At 36.3% G+C, this 22,390-nt stretch overlaps 3 protein-coding genes across 6 annotated transcripts; all 3 read right to left on the bottom strand.

Moving 5' to 3' along the window:
- Positions 1-2,750: 2,750 nt before the first annotated feature.
- Positions 2,751-6,211, bottom strand: LOC113773805 (MDIS1-interacting receptor like kinase 2-like). The gene is made up of 2 exons (XM_027318413.1): positions 3,433-6,211; positions 2,751-3,228 (listed from the first exon to the last, which is right to left on the bottom strand). Exons 1-2 carry the CDS (start codon positions 6,209-6,211, stop codon positions 2,837-2,839), a joined length of 3,171 nt encoding a protein of 1,056 aa, XP_027174214.1. The 3' UTR covers positions 2,751-2,836.
- An 8,397-nt stretch (positions 6,212-14,608) lies between these two features.
- Positions 14,609-17,022, bottom strand: LOC113775808. 2 transcript variants are annotated; one of them, XM_027320825.1, is made up of 4 exons: positions 16,954-17,022; positions 15,311-15,383; positions 15,103-15,228; positions 14,609-15,023 (listed from the first exon to the last, which is right to left on the bottom strand). In XM_027320825.1, the coding sequence occupies exons 2-4, from the start codon at positions 15,335-15,337 to the stop codon at positions 14,793-14,795; spliced, it is 384 nt and encodes a 127-aa protein (XP_027176626.1). In that variant the 5' UTR covers positions 15,338-15,383; positions 16,954-17,022; the 3' UTR covers positions 14,609-14,792. The 2 variants fall into 2 exon arrangements, with proteins under 2 accessions (XP_027176626.1, XP_027176625.1); XM_027320824.1 differs by lacking the exon at positions 16,954-17,022 and adding an exon at positions 15,556-15,946 and having other exon boundaries at positions 15,311-15,388.
- A 41-nt stretch (positions 17,023-17,063) lies between these two features.
- Positions 17,064-22,301, bottom strand: LOC113775806 (pentatricopeptide repeat-containing protein At3g24000, mitochondrial-like). Of its 3 annotated transcripts, none has more exons than XM_027320822.1 (4): positions 21,924-22,301; positions 17,580-20,664; positions 17,420-17,488; positions 17,064-17,085 (listed from the first exon to the last, which is right to left on the bottom strand). In XM_027320822.1, exon 2 carries the CDS (start codon positions 20,644-20,646, stop codon positions 17,623-17,625), a length of 3,024 nt encoding a protein of 1,007 aa, XP_027176623.1. In that variant the 5' UTR covers positions 20,647-20,664; positions 21,924-22,301; the 3' UTR covers positions 17,064-17,085; positions 17,420-17,488; positions 17,580-17,622. The 3 variants fall into 3 exon arrangements, with proteins under 3 accessions (XP_027176623.1, XP_027176622.1, XP_027176624.1); XM_027320821.1 differs by lacking the exon at positions 21,924-22,301 and adding an exon at positions 21,031-21,150; XM_027320823.1 differs by lacking the exon at positions 21,924-22,301 and having other exon boundaries at positions 17,580-20,870.
- Positions 22,302-22,390: the final 89 nt, after the last annotated feature.

Here is a 22,390-nt window from a genome sequence, read left to right as displayed (position 1 = left end):
ATATGTCACTTGTGCAAAAACAAAAATATAACTATGCAATATAAATATAACTATTTTCAATTAATAAAAGATAAAAGTTATGTTAGCATACCTTGAAATTTTATCCTCTTTTATTAAAAGTAAATTGAGATTTACGTTCTTTTATAGAACTAAATTCATGTATAATTGAATCAATGCTAAATTTTTGAACAACTTCCTTTTTTATGTGCATTGTTAGACAATCATTCAAGAAATTATCTTTTATCTTACATTGGAGCTTTGTTTTGATTATCTTCATAATTGAAAATGTCTATTCTATAGACTGTAGAACGGAGCCAAGATTTTTTCCTTAGGAGGGGGGCCAAAATTTTTCTGAACAAAATTATCTTAATATGTTATATTCAAAATAATTTTCATCTATTTAAATGTATGACATCTTAAAATACCAAATTTTAATTTTAATTATAAATGTATGTCTATTTCATAAATATGCAGCATAGTCATAACAAAAATTAGGATAAGAAATAACCTTTGATTAAATATCTTATAACATCACAGATTACCCAAATTGTACATTATGAGAAAATGCTCCAATATGTCACTTGTGCAAAAACAAAAATATAACTATGCAATATAAATATAACTATTTTCAATTAATAAAAGATAAAAGTTATGTTAGCATACCTTGAAATTTTATCCTCTTTTATTAAAAGTAAATTGAGATTTACGTTCTTTTATAGAACTAAATTCATGTATAATTGAATCAATGCTAAATTTTTGAACAACTTCCTTTTTTATGTGCATTGTTAGACAATCATTCAAGAAATTATCTTTTATCTTACATTGGAGCTTTGTTTTGATTATCTTCATAATTGAAAATGTCTATTCTATAGACTGTAGAACGGAGCCAAGATTTTTTCCTTAGGAGGGGGGCCAAAATTTTTCTGAACAAAATTATCTTAATATGTTATATTCAAAATAATTTTCATCTATTTAAATGTATGACATCTTAAAATACCAAATTTTAATTTTAATTATAAATGTATGTCTATTTCGTAAATATGCAGCCTAGTCATAACAAAAATTAGGATAAGAAATAACCTTTGATTAAATATCTTATAACATCACAAATTACCCAAATTGTACATTATGAGAAAATGCTCCAATATGTCACTTGTGCAAAAACAAAAATATAACTATGCAATATAAATATAACTATTTTCAATTAATAAAAGATAAAAGTTATGTTAGCATACCTTGAATTTCAACCTCTTTTCTTAAAAGTAAACTGAGTTTTGTGTTCTTTCATGGAACTAAATTCATCTATAATTGAATTAGTACTAAATTTTTGAACAACTTCCTTTTTTTTATGTACATTGTTAGACGATCATTCAATAAATTATCTTTTATCTTGTTTTGGATCTTTGTTTTGATTATATTCATAATTGAAAATATCCGTTCTATAGTTGCAGTTGACATAGGAAGAGTGAGAACAAATATAATCAATCTGTCAACAACAAGATAGATCACTCAATTTCTTGTTTTCACCAAGCCTTCAAGTAATTATTTGTATATTTGTATATGGATCAACAAGAGTATAGATCACTAATTTTAAATTTTTAATCAATTAGGCTAAGTCGTATATTTGTATATGGACCAATAAAGTAATTATTTTTGTTGTAGCCCATTGATAATTATGAATTGAGTCTTTTATTATAATATATCAAATTGGGTCAATTTACTATGGATTATCAAATTATATGTTTAATTTTTTGAATGTTAAATAATTAGCACAATAAAAAATAAATAACTTTTTTTGAAGAAAAAATTAAATCATAGGCGGCTAATTTATACACACATACATATATATATAAACTCTCATAATATAAATTAAAATTGTAAAAAATTAGGGGGGGACAACTTTGTCTTATACATATATTTACATATTATAAATTAAAATTTTCAAAACTTAGGGGGGGCCATGGCCCCCCTCAGCCCCCTGGCTCCGTCATTGCTGCCTCCTACACGTATCAACTCCCTGTTTTCCTTGGATTCTATGGGTACTTCGTGCGCTCCAGAATTTCTTTAATAGTACGACGTTTTCTTAAGCTATTATACACTTTAGGTTAAAAATCCAGGAAGCAATAAGGAATCACCAGCTTTTTCCTTCAAAAAAAAAAAAATAAAGGAATCGCCAGCGTTTTCCTCAATTGATAAGCAACCGGGAAATTTTTTTTTTTTTTTTTTTTTTTTTTTTTTGGGGCATCCTAGGAGGAAGCAAAAAATTGCAGCAATCGACTTATGGGTCAAAAGCACCAAAATAGTACCCGCTGAATATAGGTTCCACATTTCGAAACTTGGTGTCCGTGTTTTTTTTTTCTTTTCTGCGGTTGTTATTGGTGAAAATGATCTTGGGTATTGGAAAAAAATGATCTTGGGTAGAAACTGGTGAAAATGATCTTGGGTAAAGCAAGTTTTGAGAATTGGAATTTGTTTAAGTTTAGTGAATTAAAACTAATAGGTGATATAATAAATTCATATTGAAAATCATTCTATGTTTGTATGGCAAACTAGAGATTGATAAAAACTTGCACATTTATATTAAAAAAAATTTTGAAAAGAAAGTTTGCACCATTTATGTTTGAATCATTTCTTACGTGTAAAATTCCTTTTTCTCTTTTAACTGCTAAAGGTAAATGCATGCTACATATTTAGGGTTTAAACTTTAAATTTGGGTATAGGTTATGCGTGCTAGAATTCACCTACATAAATAAAGACAGCAAGCAAATTCAATTTCTCCTTTGGTGTAAATATTGGATGACGGTAGAGATATCCACACGAAAGCCATTCGTGGTGCTTAAACTACTGTGTAGGTTTGGTCAGGCAGTGAAAGTTCTGGAGGACTAACAAGCTGATTCACAGCAATGGTGTGCAAAGGCCTAGTTGGTTCTCGCCTGCCCTCTTCAAATCGGTTCACCACTTGCTGCATTGTTGGTCGACATTTCGGGTTTGCGTTGATGCAATCCAGGGCTAACGCTGTTGCGAGAACCACATTTCGAACCACAAAAGGGTTAGTCGGAGGGAGTAGACGGGCATCTAGAAGATCCTTCAGCATTATTGGTTCATTGGGTTGTGATGATATGCAAGAAAGGAATTCTCGTGGATGCTCTCCAAACAGCGTTTCCAGCACCACAACGCCAAAGCTATACACATCTGACTTTTCAGTGACCACCATGGTATAGGCTAGCTCTGCATTGACAAGTATATATTTGGATAAAAATGAAGTTAATCTCAACTGGGACAACTCTAGACTTGCTATTCCAAAGAAAATAATCGTTTCAGTTGGTAGGATTTTTTTCTCTTTTCTGTCCTTGAAAGTTAAGCCTAATATGTGCATATGAAAAACAAGTTGGTGAAAAGAAGAAAGTGATCTAGGATAGCAAGGTAACCTACCTGGTGCCATGTAACCAAAGGTGCCTGCAATGACCGTTTGATTTGATGAATCAAGTTCCAAAATCCTCGCTGTTCCAAAGTCAGAAAGAGTTGCTTCGAGCTGTGAATTCAAAAGAATGTTGTTGCTTGATACATCCCTGTGAATGATTGGCGGATCACAATGATGATGCAAGTAGGACAATGCACCGGCAATGCCCTTGATCAAATTCACTCTTTTAATCCAATCCAGCTCCACAGCTTCAGTTTCATCTCTCAAGATACAAAACAAGCTTCCTCTGTCCATATACTCATAAATCAGAAACATGCATCGCTTGTGCAGACAGAATCCGAAGAGCTTTACAATGTTCCTGTGCCTGATTTTAGAAAGCATGTCGGCTTCATTCCTAAAGCTCTTGTCAAAATTTGGATTCTCGCCTTCCAGACGGTGAAGCTTTTTCAAAGCCACTACTTTCCCACTTGGCAACCGTGCTCTGTATACAGAGCCATACCCCCCTGTCCCGATGCAATAACAGACATCAAAATCGTTGGTTGCTTTAATTATGTCTTTGTAAGCCATATGTCCATCATAGTTCCATATTCTGAAAATGTCTCCATGTTTATTGTCCATGAGCTCGACTTTAACTTTCTTGAAGCAGCGGATATAAATTACTAATCCGCCAGTTATTGCGAACACCAACAAGGTTACGCCAAGACCTATGATGTAGTATAGGGTGCGATGTCTATGATTTCCCACAACAACAGGAGTGTGATTTCCCATAACAGAAGGAGATACTCCACAAAGAGTGGAATCGTGACGCAAGTCTGGATTGCCGGCAAATCTTTCTAAACCAAACTCAATGACAAGCTCGCACGGAAGTTCACCTTCCAAAGCATTATAGGACAGGTCGACGTTGCCCAGTCGCAGAAGAGAGGAGGGGACAGTGCCAGAGAGAATATTGTGGGAAAGATTCAAGGTCCAAAGGTACCACTCCGATTTAAGAATGTCATCCCCAAATTGGGTAGGAATTGGGCCTGTAAGTTGGTTTGAGGAAAGATCTAGAATTGCTGGAGAAGGCAAATTGACAAGTCCAAGAGGTATGGAACCACTTATTTGGTTAGAAGAGAGGTTCAAATTAACTAGAGCAGACAGATTGCCAAGGGTCGGAGGGATTTGACCAGTTAGCCGGTTGGACCCAAGGAAAAGATATTCCAAATTTTTCAAATTTCCTATTTCAGAGGGAATGGAACCATAAATTTGATTCTCAGCACCTGAAAGAAATGCTAGTTTGGTTAGGCCGCAAAGACCTGAAGGAAGGGCACCTGAAAGATGAAGGTCACTGAAGTCTAATTCAAATAAACTCTTCAAATTTCCTATTTCTTTTGGGAGAAATCCTCCCATTGAGGGATTTGAGTGAATGTATAGTCGGGAAAGATTTGTCAAATTAAAAAGAGCTGAAGGAATTGTCCCATTGAAATGGTTATTGCTGAGGTCAAGGGAGTCAAGGTTGGACAATTGGCCAAGAGTTGAAGGGATGCTGCCAGAAAATCTACTGTTACTCAAGTCTAATTCAACTAAACTCTTCAAATTTCCTATTTCTTCTGGGAGAACTCCTCCCATTGCGGGATTCGAGTGTATGTATAGTCGGAAAAGATTTGTCAAATTAAAAAGAGCTAAAGGAATTGTCCCATTGAAGTGGTTATTGTTGAGGTCAAGGGAGTCAAGGTTAGACAATTGGCCAAGAGTTGGAGGGATGGGACCCCCAAAAGAATTCTGGCCCAAGTCTAGAGTAACCAAATTTGTCAAGTTTCCGATATCTGGAGGAATTAAGCTTTCAATCCAGTTCGAAGAAACATCGAGTTGTGCTAGTTGTGTCAGGTTTTCCAGAGAAGACGGGAGCTCACCTTCAAGTCCATTGGAAGACAAAATGAAATAGGTGAGTTTGGAGAGTGCACCTATTTGATGTGGGATGGCTCCGTAAAGTTCATTGCCCCTGAGATCGAGGGAGGTTAATTTGGACAAGTGACCGAGAGTGGGAGGGATGCTACCATAAAATTGATTGCTACTCAATTTTAACTCTATTAAACTCTTTAACTGTCCTATTTCTTCTGGGAGAGATCCTCCAACATTGTAGTTGAAGCTAATGTCTAACTGGGAAAGATTTGTCAAACGACAAAGAGCTGAGGGAATTGTTCCTTTGAGGATATTATTACTGAGGTCAAGGGAGTTTAGATTGGACAATTGTCCAAGAGTTGGAGGGATGGAACCCTCAAAATAATTGTGGCTCAAATCTAGAGCAACCAAGCTCGTCAAGTTTCCAATACCCGGAGGAATTAAGCTGTCAATCCAGTTGACAGAAACATCGAGTTGTGCTAGATGTGTGAGGTTTATCAGAGAAGAAGGAAGCTCACCTCGAAGATGGTTAGAAGATAAATTGAGATAGGTGAGTTTGGAGAGTGCACCTATTTGTTGTGGGATGACTCCGTAAAGTTCATTTCCACTGAGATCTAGTCTAACCAGGTTCCGAAAAGAAGAGAAGCTGAAATTTGTCAACTCATCTAGAGTTCCGTAGTTTGGAAGTAGTATGTCGGTAACACTACCAGCATCGTTGCAAATGATACCAGGCCACTGGCAGTAGGCAGAAACGTTTGTTGCAGTAGTATTGTCTCCCCACCAGCCACTCTTGCGCAGTGCTTCAGCTTCCAATAAATTCACAGCAGACTCCTTTGCTGCTCCTGCTATTGCTACTGGTGCGATAGGCAGTATCATGAGAAGAACAAATCCGCTGCATACAACATCCATCGATGCTCTATTACCATGAAAGACCGCAATTAAGATAAGATAGATGAAATGTAAGCGCCCGCCCCTGATTGAAAGACTCGCACTTAAAATGGAGTGCAGTCGACAGCGTTTGTGGTCTTCCGCATTGAATGGTATGCTGTGTGGAATTTTTCGTAAAAATTGCCACGCAATTGGCTATATTGACTGTTCTTATTATAAAGGAAAAGAATTATAGACAATCATCAACAAGAGAAAAAAATATATATCAAGAACTCTTCCATTATTACTGTGAGCCAATATAAGAGTTAGAATTGGACTCTTAACAAGTAGCATACGGTTCTACTAAATTGAACTTCAACTGAATTGGTAACCTTTGTCAAAAGCGGTTCAATCAGAAGGAAATTACTCACAACCCTTTTTTTTAAAAAAAAAAAAATTTTAAAAACACACCCCATCATCTTCGCATGGTTCTCGAATCTAATTATTGCTGTTTGTGCTAAAGAGTAAATTATAAATTCTAAGGACAGATTTCTAAAAAAAAAAAAAATCTAATTGTATCTCAAATATATAAGGCTTAGTTTGTGAGTTTAGGAGATTAAAAAGAAAGGAGAACGAACAATTTAAGTTTATGATAAAAAGGAAAATAAGTACTAGAACTTGTTTCGTTTTTGTTGTTTGAGATTAGGCAATATTTCGGTCTTAAAAGTACATTTTGCTGCCAGTAATTCAATACCTTTTTGGTATCTCTTTTGCCTTCTATGGGCAATCAAATGCATGACATATCTTTGTTCAAGGCATTTGCGTACATGTGAACACTGATTAAGACATGAGTTTAAGCTGTAATGATCCTTCTTTTGCATTTCTATAGATTTAGTTAAAATGTGCAACACGAAATACAACATTTGATGTCATAAATGATCTAGTAATAATTGGTACAATGTGTAGACCAGCACAATCTTGATTTTTTGTCAATGATTCTTTTGTTGATAAAATTGAGACACCAATTTTGAAATTTTAATTACATGAAAAGTTTTTTTATATACACAGTTACAGTAAAATTTTTAAAAAAACATCTTCAAAAACAGTTAATCCAAACGGAGCCATGGTTATCAAAAAAAAAAAAAAAATCATCATCATTTTTCTTTGAAAAAATTTCATTCTTCTTCGATGAACTTCTGAATTGGAATTTCGTATTACTACTTAACAATTTCACATGGGTCTCATGTAGCTTTGCAATCTGGATCATGACAAAATTGAGTCTTTCCAGGTTGATCAATAATTATGTTAAAGATATTCAAGATTTTTTTTTTTTTTTTTGGGTTTATCCAGCAGCTTCTCAAGATTTGTAGTTTTGGTTCTAATTAAGCTCCTCAAGTGGAACGTGCTCGTGTAACTGGTCAATTCACTCGAAAGTGTAACTATAGAAAATTTAGAGCTCACTGTTATACCTTAACACCATTTAAATTTTTGATTGTTTTGACAGATGCGGCTATCATAATCCTTCCGACCAATAAAAAAGAATAGAGAATCTTTTGAAATCAGAATAGCACTAGTCCCAAAAAATTTCGAAGATTGAACCACAGGAATCTAATTAATATTCCGAAAAATTATTCAACTCACACATGAATACCAAAAGAATTTTGTTGAACCATGAACAAACACGTTGTTTTGGGATGTAAGCCCAGATTCTTTAACTACTCGATCTGTTTTGCTCAATTATTATTAAGCTTTTTAAACACGGTTGATCTTGTCGTGCACAGTTGTATACCGTCTAAAATTTGAACTCATTCTGTCAACTTTGACGTCTGATACACCTGCACAAGATATAAAATAAAATACACATGTATAGTGTGGCTTAATTTATTTTATATTATCATGTCACTGACTCAATTATTTATTCAATTATGACCCTTTCAAACTCGTTCGAGTCACCATTTTCGCACCTCTAAATTTGAGTATAGTCAGCGAAGGTTTTACAAGTCAAGATTCAAATACGCCAGTTTTTTTTTTTCTTAATATTATAGCTTGGGGCATGATGTGAATGTGTTCGCAGTTTTGGTTTCCCATTCATTCAACCGTGTCACCCACCCTTTACTGATCACCTACTTTTGTCGTTTGGCCAAATTTTTTTGTGTTACAATTCTTCAAGATGACTTTGTGTTCCATCTTTAACAGCCGCATCAAATGCATAAAGACCAAAAAAATGTTTATATCGACCGTGTTAAGATACGGATTTCAACATTAATTTCATTCTTAAGGAACTTTCATTTCTAACCAAAAAATCTTGATCCATAATTCAAGCATTGGATTTGATACGGTTAAAAGGACTATTATATCCATTCAAAACTCTATTCCAAACATAAAAAGTTGTCAAAAAAGGGCAAAGGAATAATAGTTGATATTTTCAAAATACGGGACAGCTATTGGGACATGCATATAAATGGGACAAAACTACTATACAACAAACTGGAAAATTTTTTGACAAAATTTTCAAGTCCCTCGACATCGCTTCTATCCTCGCCCACTCCATACTGACCAGTTCTAAAAAGAATGGATAAATGAAAACAGAAGAATACAACTTGTGGTCGCGAAATTGTGATCGGAAAGATTCCACATAAGCTTTGTTGTAGTTACATTATACTATATGGACTGTGAATTTCGCTACCGGTATTAGTTTTGCTTCTAGTTGCATCTGTTTTAGCTTAATTTATATCTTTTTATATTAATCCTACGCTGTTGTTGTAATTAGTAATCCCAACTTGGACTTCAACAGTTCAACATTCGCCAAAAGTAGCCTGTCTTATCATTCACTCATCAATTGTCAAACGTAAGGGTTGTTTGATAACTCTTCTAAAAATTAATTCATTTATAAACTTTTGAATTTAGCATGTCTGATAACAGTAGTTTTTCACAAAAAAAAAAAAAAAAAAGCATGTTTGATAACAGAAATGTCTTACGACTCAATACGTTAAGTACTGCTTAATTTGTGTACGAACTTTTAAGTGAAAATTTTTTATTGAATTTTATAACTTAACCACGTATACTATAACTCTTATGCATACAACATGTTCTCATGCATGCTTTCGCATAAAATGTATATTTGTTCTCTTTCCGTTTACATACACACATGAAAATATACTCTCTCTCATACATAAATATGCACGTTTAAATAATACATAAATGAAAACAATTGTTTTCAAGATAAAAATATAATATTTCTACCATATTTCAATTTAGTATTATAATTCAGTTAATTATCAAACAGATATAATTTAATCAATTCAATAACTTAATATTTTCAATACTTACTTTTAAAATTTTGAAATTCAGATTTCAAACTTCGGTCTTATCAAACAAGCACTTACCATAGTAGTTCGAAACTTAGAATGCATACAAATGAGCAGTGGCTAGGTAAAAGGATTTTTTTTTTCGCTCTAATATCCCGAAGAAGTTAAAAAGCAGAACAAAAATGAAGAAAACGCATTGTTGACAAAATCACGTTAATGCTTTATTATGAATAGATACACTATCTAAACTCTAAGGGTTCATTTGGGAGTTGAGGATTTGGACAGAAAAGAAAATGAAAGAAGAGAAAATTTGATTTTCTTTTGTTTATAAGTTTTTAGTAAGAGAGAAAAGAAAGGAAATAGGAGGATGAATAGTAAACAAATTTCTTTCTCCCAAATTGGAGAGAAATGGAGAGAAAGTTTGAGCAAACATGTGAAAATTTTTTAACATACCTATTTTATCCTTAAAAATGTCTTGAACAAATATTTAATGACTTTCATATCTAAAATCATTCTACTAATTCTTAAAACTTCCAAACAACATAACAATATCCCTTCTCTTCTCCCATAACTTAAGTTTTTCTTCATCTTTTCGATCATAAACTCCCAAACTAAGCCTAAACTACTTACCACCAAAACTATAGATTGGTACGTGCCACTGTGCCAGCTTCCGTCCAACGATGCACGCATGTATCATATATGGTGCTCAAGGGGACAAGAGTCAACCAAAAAGGGTTGCCTTGGAAATCATCGACCAAAAAGGGTTACACGTTATGCGAAAAAAATTACGCCGTGTGCAAACAAAGTTAGCGACGTGCAAAATACACAAAACTGCCGGTAGTCCGACTCTTAACTACTCACTTCCATGCAATCTTCCGCATTCAATTACGCATAGACGAAGAGACCTGTTCTTCTCTGCAAGTGTCTTCTGTTCTACTCTATTGCGCAATTAATTAGCATTAGGTTCTTTCGTCTTTTCTACACGAATATAGTGAAAAGGATGGATTATTCTCCCTGATCAATAAGGATGCATGATTTTTAAAGTGATTGTTATCATTTCTGACCACAAATGCACATTTCATAATTTTGGGCTGAAATAGCTACTCGCATCTTCTGATTATTATTAGCCAACAAAATTTTACAAACTGGAAAATGAAACTGATGTTGAAATTATGTTATATATGCACTCCAGTACAAGCAATTCCAATAATTGAATTTGAATGAATATTAAAATGTTCTTCTACCCTTTCTTTATTTGTAATCTTTCCACGAATATTCGATTGGCCCAATCATTTAAGTCCAGATAAAGAGTAATCATCTGAAACAGATGTGAGAACAAGAGCAAATATTCAGGTTCAAAAGAGAGTCGGCCGACTAAGCTAAAGCCCGGCCTAGTGTACTTCATTTCTTCGTTTTTATGAGTTGTTGAGTTCAGACAAATAAACAACAAAAATGCTACTGATAATTTGTTTCTTTTTTTTAGTTGATTACTAGTACGAGTTTTTTAAGCAGGAGAGGAGTAGATCTTTTCGCTGTACAGACACAGAAACTTACTTGTCACGCGAATCCGATTTTCATTTTCATCGTGCCAAAACTCATAATACTCACTAATACTACACTACAATTGGAATAGAAAAAGCTTTTGTCCTTTTCAATTTACAGAGCCTCGAGGAGTGAAAGTTTTCAATCTCGTATGCGGAAGACAGGAGGAGGAAGGCAATGGCTTCTTCCCTCTCTCCCCCGGAGGTTCCAACGGAACTCCACAGACTCAACAGAGACAAGCTCTTAAAGTCACTGCGGGACCACGTCTCCGTCTCCTCTCGCCCCATCCACGGCTTCGTCTTTCTGCAGGCACAAACCATAAATTCAAAACCAAATTCCAAAAGCGGCAGATGTACTTGAAGCAAGTTGTTACATTCAATGCTGAAATTTCAGCAATAGTGTCAGTCATATCGCTGGCTAAGGGCTTCACGTCAACGGAAGTTTGATGAGCAATAATTCTTAGCGCTTTCGTTTTCATTTGAATTGTGAATGAAATTACACCTTCGCAAAACATTGTGGGGAAAAAAATGTCGAAATTTCCTTTTTTTTTTTTAACAATTGATAACGAACATAAAACTAATATTAGTGAAGTAGAGAAATTAAATTAATCATTTGAATTGATAAAAGGGTTTTCGATCATCGAGTAGTATAAGGTTGTTTGAGCCATGTCTGCAATCCAATTGAGTTTCGGCCATTGAATAGCCAACGAAACTGGTTTCCCTCCCGCTGTACTAATAATTAAGCCACAAGGGGCGGCTCCAACTGTGGCATAGGTTGGACTGCGACCAAAAACTAGTAGTGTATTTGATTATTATCGTTCAAATTCTCTACCTTTTTTCTTTCTGCAGGATCCTGATAAGTCATAACAATTAATTCATCTGTAAGTGGCAATCTAGTTAGAAGTTAAGGGTGACCCCACATTGTATGTGTTCTCTTTGGATAAACTAATCAACATCTAATGCTAACCACCTGAAGCAAATGGCTGCTGGTAATTCTAGTGAAAATTGAGACGACAAACAACCTGAAAGCATTGAAGGGGTGGAAATTTTATATTTATATGATGTAGCGTTGGGGTTAAATGTAACTCTATGAGTTCAACTAAGATCAGAGAATTATTCACGTAAACTTGGATGTTAGTGTTTATCAGTTGAGAATTTCTTTTTAATTTTCGCAGCTTAAGATTTTTTTGAATATTAAAGAAATTGATTAGGCTTGATTTTGTTTCATTAGTTTGTTTTATGGTGTCTTTGAAGTTTTTGTTAATGATATTTGAGATCCTTTTGTCTGGTCAAGTTTGCATTATTTTTCCCATTTTGATGTCATTATTTGGGCTAGTTGTGCCTTTACTAGCGAATGAGTTTCAACAGGTCAGTTGTATGTAAGATGGATATTTCTTTGATTGCTAAAAATTGTTGGTTCATAGTTTATGTCTTCATTTTCAGCGCTGTTCTCCACTATGGACATGCTGCAGCCCCAAATGACAGGGTAGGTTTCTTTCTTGCTTCTATCTTCTGATAGTTCAGAAATCAAAGACGTACAAAATATGGCCCTGTGCCTTTAACTTGCAAATCAGCCATTTCGTTAACTCTAGTCATTCCTTTGATATGAGTGTTGTATGTTGTAGCTTAAAATGTAGAATATAGATTTCTGTGTATGTTCTTTTTGAATATTCTACCAGCAGCAAGAAATTAGTTCTACTTGTAATAGCTTAAGCAAGTTGTCAGGGGCAAGAATTGTTCCTTGTCAACAGTATTCTTTGAATGTGCAGAAGGAGATAGACAGACGATTGTCTACTAAGTAATGCATTCAATTAAACACAATGGATAAATTGGCTGGAAATGTGTGCAAGGATATCTATCCTTAGGTGTCGCTGTATCAGATAATATTAGCTATCATTGTATCTGTACATGTATGTGTACCAAGTTTTTTGTGTCCTAGCTGTTTCTGAAGTGAGAATCAGCTGTAGTCTAACTTGAAGAACTATTCTCTGGCTACATAATTTTGTTGCTTGAGTGAGAAACAGGTTCTTCTGTGTTCAGTTTGTTTTGTTTACATTGTCGCTTGAACAAATACTAATGGCTTCTCTTTCACCTGGGCTTTTAGCATGAGTATTGTGTAGAGTCTTTGTATGAAGGCAGCAATAATTGATTAAGCATAACTTGATAGTAATTATTCCTGGCCTCAAAAATGTCGTACATACAGGTCCCAAATCACGAGCCACACATTGGAAACAAACTGTTCTGTACCTTGAAGGAGAATCCATATTGGGAAGCATGACAGTGGCCCCTAACAAGAAGAATCCCCGTGATGTGGATATAATGCTCAAGTATTCAATAAATGGTCGATGCTGTCAGGCGTCAAGGACTCAGTAGTGTTTCCGGATGCGTTAATTGTTTGGCGCTCATATGCTCAAAGTTGTTTCTGCCTCTTTCTTTGCTCTACAGTACATTATGTCAGCGTGGATTGCTACACTCGCTGATCATATGAACAGCCTGCTTGGATTATTGGTGATTGTGTCATGCGTGAAGTAGAGGATCCTTGTGATTGTAACTTGGATTCAACTTGACAGTGTATTCTTATTCTTTAAAGTTCGGAAATTCATAATGTTGCTTGTGCTCATTTAGGAGTCTCTGTTTCTGAAAGAAATTTTAGTAGGCGGCAGCCTCTAACTCTACTTTACTTTTTGTGATTGAGGGATTTAGTTGGACTTGGATTTTGAATCCCCATCATGTTTGGATAACTTAGAAGAGATAGGGATATTAAATCCGGTCAGAATTTAAGCATTCAGATGATGAGGAATTTCATATTCACCCCGACTGGAGATCATTTGAAATTCCTTTATCAATCATCTGCGCCTCTCCTTTAAGATGCTCATTTTTTACTTCTTGATTATCTAATGAGCAGTTAGTGAACGGTCAATTTACTGGCGCTGCCATATGTTATTGCTGATAATGGTGCCGGAAGGAGTGTTCAATGTCGTTCGAGCTTACAAAAGTGGGGAGTCGATGAGCTAGTGGCGGCGATGGACCGCCGCTGTAAGAATCTGCAAGACACACAAGTTATGTGGAGTGTATGAAATTGAATTGGATACTGACCCCTCGATTTTTTTTTTTTTTTTGTTTTATTAGTTTACACCTTTATTACTTTGTGTCAATCTTGAACTCTCCTTATCCTGGGATATTTTTAACCCAGGCAGTGTATTTACAAGTTAATGCACATTGCAAATTGCAAGTTAATGCACAAACTCTTTTTTGTTTTGTCATTCTTTCCGTGGTGAAAATGGCAAAGAAAAAAAACAATAAAGGAATGAAAATTTGGAACTTGATAAAGCATCCTCAAGTAATCTTCCCGAGTACGCGGTCATCAGTGAGAACACCAAGTTTGGACGTGCGTCGTTCTAAAACAGATCCAATGCAGCAGTAACCAACTCCAACTCATCCAATAAATTTGGGAAAGGTATGAAAGCATTAGCGCTAGTAGCAGCGTACGAGGTAAATTTGTTTTCTTCTTCTATGATTCTATCCTTGTTTTTGGTGCGGGAGTTTGTGAGGTGAAAGGGGAAGAATGGATGGCTTCAGCGCCAGAATGATGTTCAAAATACACAATATGAGCACCAATAAAAGTCCTGCTACGGAGCTCAACCTTTGCTGATTCAAAGGGCAAAACAAAACTGCTGGAGAAAATACAGCAATTTACTAGTTGCAGAGCACCACATGTATGGGAATTTAAGATTATACAATGAAGAAAAGGTCAAGGGATTAAAAGAAAAAGCTTTAGGAATTGCTGTTGTTAAAAAGTGTTTTACGGACTAGAGCTCTGACTTCTTGGCATTTGAATTCTTCTTGTTCAATACAGCCTGCCTTCTTTGGTTTCCACCACTTTCTAATCCGGTGAGAGACTTTGTTTGCATGATTCTTGACTGTCTCGCCAGCATTTAGGATTCCTTTTGTAATCCTTCGTTTCCAATCATCCTTCTTGTTTTCCTTTTCCCTCGAGACTTTTCCCTGCAGCAATATTTTGAGTTAGCATGTGGAATCACTTATATTAAATGACATTCAAGCAAAAAAGGATCTTCTTGGCTACCAAATTTGAAGGAAATTGTGCCTCATCTTCATCATCTTCCTCGTCTACATCATCATCACCGAAGTTTTCCATATTCATCAAATCTTCCTTTGAGTACATCTTCATGCCAGGAGCTCCTGGCGTCCCCTGAAGCACAAAAGTAAGATCAGAGTTAAGATTGACCGCAAGAGTAAAAGGAGGCTGCCATTCTCATATATCAGATAATCACCTCCATAGATTTTAGTATCTTCTCCATTTCAGCCTCCTTGGAGGACTTGGGAACAAAAGGCTCTCCTGGAATCCTATCCTGACAAGACAATGAAAGAATCACAAGGTTGATTTCTTTAGCAAAAGGTACTGATAAACAGAACAGGCAACCACGATAACTAATCAAAGAAACGTCTACAAGAAGTTTTTCTTGTTAGCTAAGCTCAAATATCCATATTAAATTCTACTCAGAGATGATGCTTATACCTGCAATAAAGCATGTGCAAACGGAGATGTCAGCTGTAATCTCTGATCTCTGTAAACGTCTTAAAAGTCATGGTGCACCCATATAGAATTAGCACTTGATGATTAAATTAAAAGTAGGGGGTAGAGGACAGTTGGCCTTGCAATGGCTACAATGCATGCGCTAAATAACACCTTGGTGGTACTTATGGATAAGCTATAACATTGAAATATTTCAACATCAAAACCACAGTATCCTTGGTATATGCTCATCATTTTGGTGACAAGATCTATCAATACAACATCATGCTTTAGAAGCAAACTTATCCAGTCTTTAAAAATCTCTCAACAGCAGCTTTGCATTTTGTCACATTTGTTAGATATGGCATTATATGTTCTACCTTTAAACTTCCATGGGTTTTTAACAATTCTCTCTCTCTCTCTCTCCTGTCACTATCAATATAAATAACAGGAGCCTTGTGAATTTCCTAAACAGAGAAATTGTTGTTTGCCATCTGTCTAGACAGTTCTCATCAGTCATACTTTTCCAATTAGATTACTGAGCAAAAACAGAATTGACTATATCAAGCAGGCTTGATGTACTTTTCATAATCTTTCAAGTACAAATATCCTTTTAACTCTTAAAATAGCTTTTTAAAATTATCACTTTTTTCCTAAGCAGATTAAGAAAAACTGAAGCATGAGAGCAGACCCTTCATAACTTCAGATGCATCTGTTGAAGCGTCATGGATAACCCATGTGGCATTTTACCCAGGCATAACACACAAATTTGTTTTTTAACATCCTTTTGTTGCAGGGACCAATACTCAATAACCACACCTATCAAATTTGAACCCATCATTTCACTATTTAGTCCACCTATTCATTTCCACAAAAAACTAGACATGTTAGACATGGTTTTGTCATGGTCAAACTTTTCAATGTTAACATCAGATAAGTTCCACTATGGCTCTCAAAATTGGTACAACATCTATCAAGAATCACATTCATTGGCTCTTTCACTAATTCTATGTCTGGTTATATTCATAAAGTTATTATGTCATACTACCAATAAGAACTAATCCAGGAATTTATGCCCTTGCTTTAAACTTAGAACTTTAAATTTTCAGTAATTACCATTAATTGATAGAATCAGAGAAACTAGCCTAGTTGTCTACATCTATAACGAATACCCAAAGGCACTTGAATCAATTGTTTGTGAACACAGAAAATTTTATATACAGCAACAGAGTCCAGTTTCTTGCCACCTGAGGATTTGGGTCACGAAGGACTAGAGAAGCATTTAAAATAGCTATATGGATTGCCTTATGGGCCCAATAGAGAAAAAAAACTACTGAAATCCACGGTTCAGCATATCTTTTTAACTTGAAAACTAGCCAGTAGACGTCAGAGAAAATTTACCTCAGGAGCTTTTGGTGGCTTTTTGCTGCATGCTCCTGTGAGGTCCTTACAAAGAAATTTCACTAGAGAATCAACCTGAGGTTTGTTCTTGTACAGGTATTCTGCCACATCAGTATCTGAATACCCCATGACCTGCAAAATGCTGGAGTTTTTAATATCTTGGTGTTATGCCTCCCAAAGGGGTCAATAAAAGATGGGAGCAAATTCAGTGAGACATGCAGAAAGCAGAAAGGGCTTGTCAAAGTTAAGCAGGCCAGGCAAGTAATCTATTTTGTTAACAGTTGTAACATTAGTTTCCTCACTCTGACTGCCACATACAGTAACAGGAAATTGATTTTTCCTTAAAATATACTCTCTGTAATACTAAGAATGTCTGTACATGCAGTATCTAAAATTTTGGCCAGTCAAAGTATACAGCGGAACAACTGGTAAAATCTTATCAACAAAAATGATCCATAAATATTACCTCTTGACAAGCTCGCTCAATTGTTTTACATTCTGAATTGCACTGTCCTTCAGAGTCTTGTTCAACAAGCTGCATTCAAGCAAATAAAAGAGACATAAATGATAAGGATGAAAGTCGAAAACATAAGTTGATGGGATATCAAACTGCTATTATACTTAACCTTTTATGCACTTCAACTTCAACTTCATTCATCGGTGTCACAATTACCAATAATCCTTACAAGAGCAAATTCCATTGTGAAAATGGTGGAAGCGTTTGGAATCACGAATAACAATTTCCTTGTTTGTAATGTCAGACACACCCTTCATGAACTCATGGCAGTCTCCACATATACGAAGATTTTTAAAGATTCTAATTCTTCCACCATTGGCATTGCTCACAAGTGCAAAAGCCAAAGCTAGCCTCTCGCTATGATGAAAGAGGTTTTCTTTCTTAACAGCATCTGGTACATTATGAAGCACATAATGTGTGTTTGGAGTATAACCAATTGACTGAAGTCTTTGATGCAGGTCCTCCAACTTTTGATAAATATCAGTTAATCGTGGATGTGAAGCATCCTGAGACAAAAAGACATGCGTTTTGGCATCGACCTCCACCCAGCTACAACCAGGTTCCTTCTTAACACCTCTACTCGACATTAATGCTCTAATTCTTGAGACATCATTCCACCTACCTTTGGCTGCATATATGTTAGACAACCATATATAACTTGAATCCTCATCAGGTTCAATTTCGAAAAGTTTTTGAGCAGCTTTTTCACCCATTTCTACATTTCCATGAATTTTACAAGCCCCAAGAACAGTCTCCCAGATTAACGTATTTGGAGCTATTTTCATATGTTGAATGAAGCTTTCCAGCTCGCTAAACCTGCCTGCCCTGCCAAGGATATCAACCATACAAGCATAGTGATCAACTGAAGGAGCAATTCCATATAATTCGCTCATCAAGTGGAAATGCTTCTTTCCTTCTTCAACCAAACCCATGTGGCTGCATGCAGAAAGGACACCAATAAAACTAACCCTATTAGGCTGCACATCTTTATTCAACATGGCTCCGAAAGACTGAAGAGCCTTTTCATTCTGCCCGTGTTTGGAGTGTCCACATATCATTGTGTTCCACAGCACTGTATCAACTGTTTCTATGCTCTTAAATATCATTTCAGCATCATCTATGCAACCACATTTTCCATACATATCAACCAGTGCACTGGCCACATATACATCACAAAAATGTCCAGACTTAATTGTCCAGGAGTGCAGCTGCTGTCCATTTATAAGGCTTGCTATCCCAGCGCAAGCACTCAGGCAGCTGGCCAGAGTAAATTCGTTAGCTTTGACTCCATCCCTATGCATCCGATTGAAGAAGCCAAGGGCCTTCTCTCCTTGATTATCAGTTTGAGCATAACCAGCAATGAGAACTGTCCAAGTAAAGATGTCCCTTTCACTCAATCTGTTAAAAATCAACTCCACATCATCCAGGCATCTGCACTTAGAGTACATGTCAATCAGAGCAATTCCTACATGACCATCAGTACAAAGGTTATTCTTAAGTACATAGGCATGCACTTGCTTCCCAAAACTAGCATTTAGCTGGCTAGTGCAAGACCTCAAAGTGCTTATTAAAGTGTACTGGTTTGGCCTTAGGCCTTCTGTAAGCATCTTCTTAAAAATCATTGGTCCTTGATCAGAACTTTCACCATCATGATATCCAGATAAAAGTGCATTCCATGAAACCACATCCTTTTGACTCATCGCAGAAAAAACCTTTAGACCATCATAAACTAAACCAAGTTTCATGTACATGGTGATCAGAGCATTGCTAACTGACAAATTGGACTCAAAATGAAATTTCCAAATGCAAGCATGAATGCTTTTGCAAAAGTGTGGATCACCCAAATCCGTGGCAGTGCTAACAACAGTTGAGAGTGAAAATTGGTTAGGCCTCAATCCCGATTGCATCATCAAACGAAACAACTCCACCGCCTGTAGTTTCTGTCCTTGTTGATCAAGGCCACTTATCATCGTACTCCAAGTCACAATATCAGGGTCCCTGATCATCTTAAATACTTGCAGTGCATCATTTGCCAACTCACATTTGGAATACATATCGACTAGACCACAACTAATAAAATCATCAAAGGCACTCCCGATCTTGATTGCCATTGAATGAACAACCTGGCCTGCCTGCAAACTCCGCGAACTTGCACATCCCTTCAGAACAGTTGACAAGGTATAGTTACTGAACCTCATATCAGACTCTGTCATTTTACAGAACAAAATCAAAAGTTTATGTCCATCACCCAGTTGGGCATACCCATTAAGCAAAACATTCCATGATACAGCATTCTGCTCCGGCATGACGAAAAATACTTTATCTGCATATTCCATTTCACCACACTTAGCATAAAGATCAACTAAAGCAGAACCAACATAAACATCTGTAAATGCCTCCCCTTTAACAACCTCAGCATGCAACTGTTTCCCGAATTCTAAACCAGAGACCATGGAACAAGCTCTTAAAACTGTTGCCAACGTGAACTCATTAGGTCTTATGCCTTCCCTCCTCATCTCACAAAATAACTCAACACCTTCTTGGCCAAGCCCTTCAGCTGCAAACCCCGAAATCAAAGCAGTCCACGACACTACATCTTTCTCAGGCATCTCATCTAACACCCTACGCGCAAAGCTCAAAGCTCCACACTTAGCATAAAAGTTAATTAACGAAACAAATAAATGACTGTCAGGGTCAATCCCAATCTTGATCAAATTTGCGTGACAAGCTTTACCCTCATTCAAGCATAAATTTACAGCACAATACCGAAAGGTTTCCGAGTACCATCTCAACACCCTTCCTCTGTCCAAATTTACAACACCGCCGTCGTCATCCACCCCGCCCAAATAATCCTCTCTAATTCTTCTTTTAATCCCTCTTTGCATGGGAAGCAACTCCGAATCAGGAGAATCGAGATTTGGACCTCTTTTGGACCTATTTGAGAGTCGGAATCTTGGGATTTCTTTGTTCCTCCCTCCATTTCTGGACCCCTTTGTGGGTGCATCAGGCGGCCCAAATCTTGGGATCTTGGCATTTCTGAATTGAGAATCGGTAGCTATATTATTGTAGTCGATGATTCTGGGAGCAGCACAAGAGGAAGAAAGAGACCGCACTGATAGTAAAGGAGGTGGAAGAAAAAGTGTCTTAGACTGCAATTGCTTGAATCCTGCTGCCATCTAGTCCAAAATTAAATCCTAGCCAACAGGCACAAATAAGTACATAATTGTTAAACATCTCATCTATATCCAAGTAAATGAAAGTAAGATCTGTTCCACAAAGTAATGATATAAATGCAAATACATTTTCGACAATTTGAATGATGCAACAACATACTTGGCAAAGCGTATAATACAACTCAACACATTTTGCAAAAATTTGCATGACATGTTACTGCTGTGAGAAACAATATTACTGGGGGAAGAAATTATAATTTATGCCCATAATGTACAGGTATCTCATTTATCTATTGGACCACGTCAAAAAGCACAACGGTCTGAACATCCACTGGAAGAAATCATCACATTTAAGGGGAAAAAATTTTCAGAGAAGCATCATTTTACATGAAATTAGAAACGCCACCAGACTGCTCTCCGGAAAAGCATAAGAACGTCCAATTATCACTACCCAACCAAGTTTCTGGCTGCAGTACAACCAGATATACACAAAGAAGCAAGGGGTTAGCCGAATACCCACCGCATAATGACAAACTTCAATTGAAACTATATGAATAATGACCACCTTTACTAACACAATAAATCAAAAGCTATACATTTTCAGCATCTTAATCAATTAATTTGGTCCACATTTGTCCCAGATGAAGTTGCACTTTTGCTATGCACAACTTAATTGTAATAAACGAATAGACAGAGAACAGGGTGGGGAAGGAGGCAGCAGTTCAGGCAAATGACTTGGTTTCTTTTGCTGGATTGAAACAGCAGGAAAACATATCAAGGACTGTAATATCTAAGGCATATTTCCTATATTTTCTAAGGGAATGACAATATTCAAACAAATTCAATCCTCAACAACTACATTCAAGGGGAATTAACCAAAATAATAACAATATAGAAAGAGAGACAATTTTCCTTTTGTCGTTTAAATTTCTTATACTTTTCTCTCTTCAGCTTTAGATGAAGTCTTAAATGGCTCCGATATCTGGATCAGGAAACAATCAGCAATTAAGCATACAATCAGAGTCAAACACTAAACCCAGCAGCATGCTAAACCCCAAAATGACAACAAACATCATACGCTGTAGATTCACGCAATAATCGCCAAAAGCAACAGATACATTGAACGTATAGACATGAGCGGAAATAGAATAACAGAAGAACGAGATCTATGAGAAATCGGTGCAAAACCCTAGACGATGAGCTGTGTTCCGAGTAAATCAAAGCCGGAAGTGGAAACTACGGCGAAATCAAAACTGAGAATGAGAATGAGTTAAAGTTACCTGCGAAGGAGAAAAGAGAAAGTTAATAAAGAAGAAGTGGACGAGGCGGCGTGGATTGTGTGGCCTCAGCGGCAGCTTTGGCTTCGTTTTGCAAAGGACTGCTACCGTGTGACTGCTAACGAGACCGAGAAATTTGTCAGGATCCGGACTGCATAAGCTCAGAAATTGAATTTGGGGGGATAAGAGAGAGGAAGAGGGGGATTGCAGAGAAGAATGAGTTGAGAGGGAAAAGGGTTGAGAGAGAAAAAAAAGAAAGAAGAAGACTGATTTCTGTAATTTCCTTTCTCACTTTCCCAACCAATCCGTTGGGTACAAATAGGACAGCTAACAACCTTTAACCAATGTTTTAAAACCCGGACCGTTAATTGAACCAGTGAAGTGAAAGGGTCAAGATTCAACCGATCGGACCGGTTCAACTCCAATTCAATAAATATATATATATATATATATACACACACACACACACA

This window comes from Coffea eugenioides, chromosome 6 (genome assembly GCF_003713205.1).
Source record: "Coffea eugenioides isolate CCC68of chromosome 6, Ceug_1.0, whole genome shotgun sequence".
Lineage (NCBI taxonomy): Eukaryota > Viridiplantae > Streptophyta > Magnoliopsida > Gentianales > Rubiaceae > Coffea > Coffea eugenioides.
Note: the sequence above shows the minus strand (reverse complement) of the source record. Positions and strands in the feature narration are given on the sequence as shown.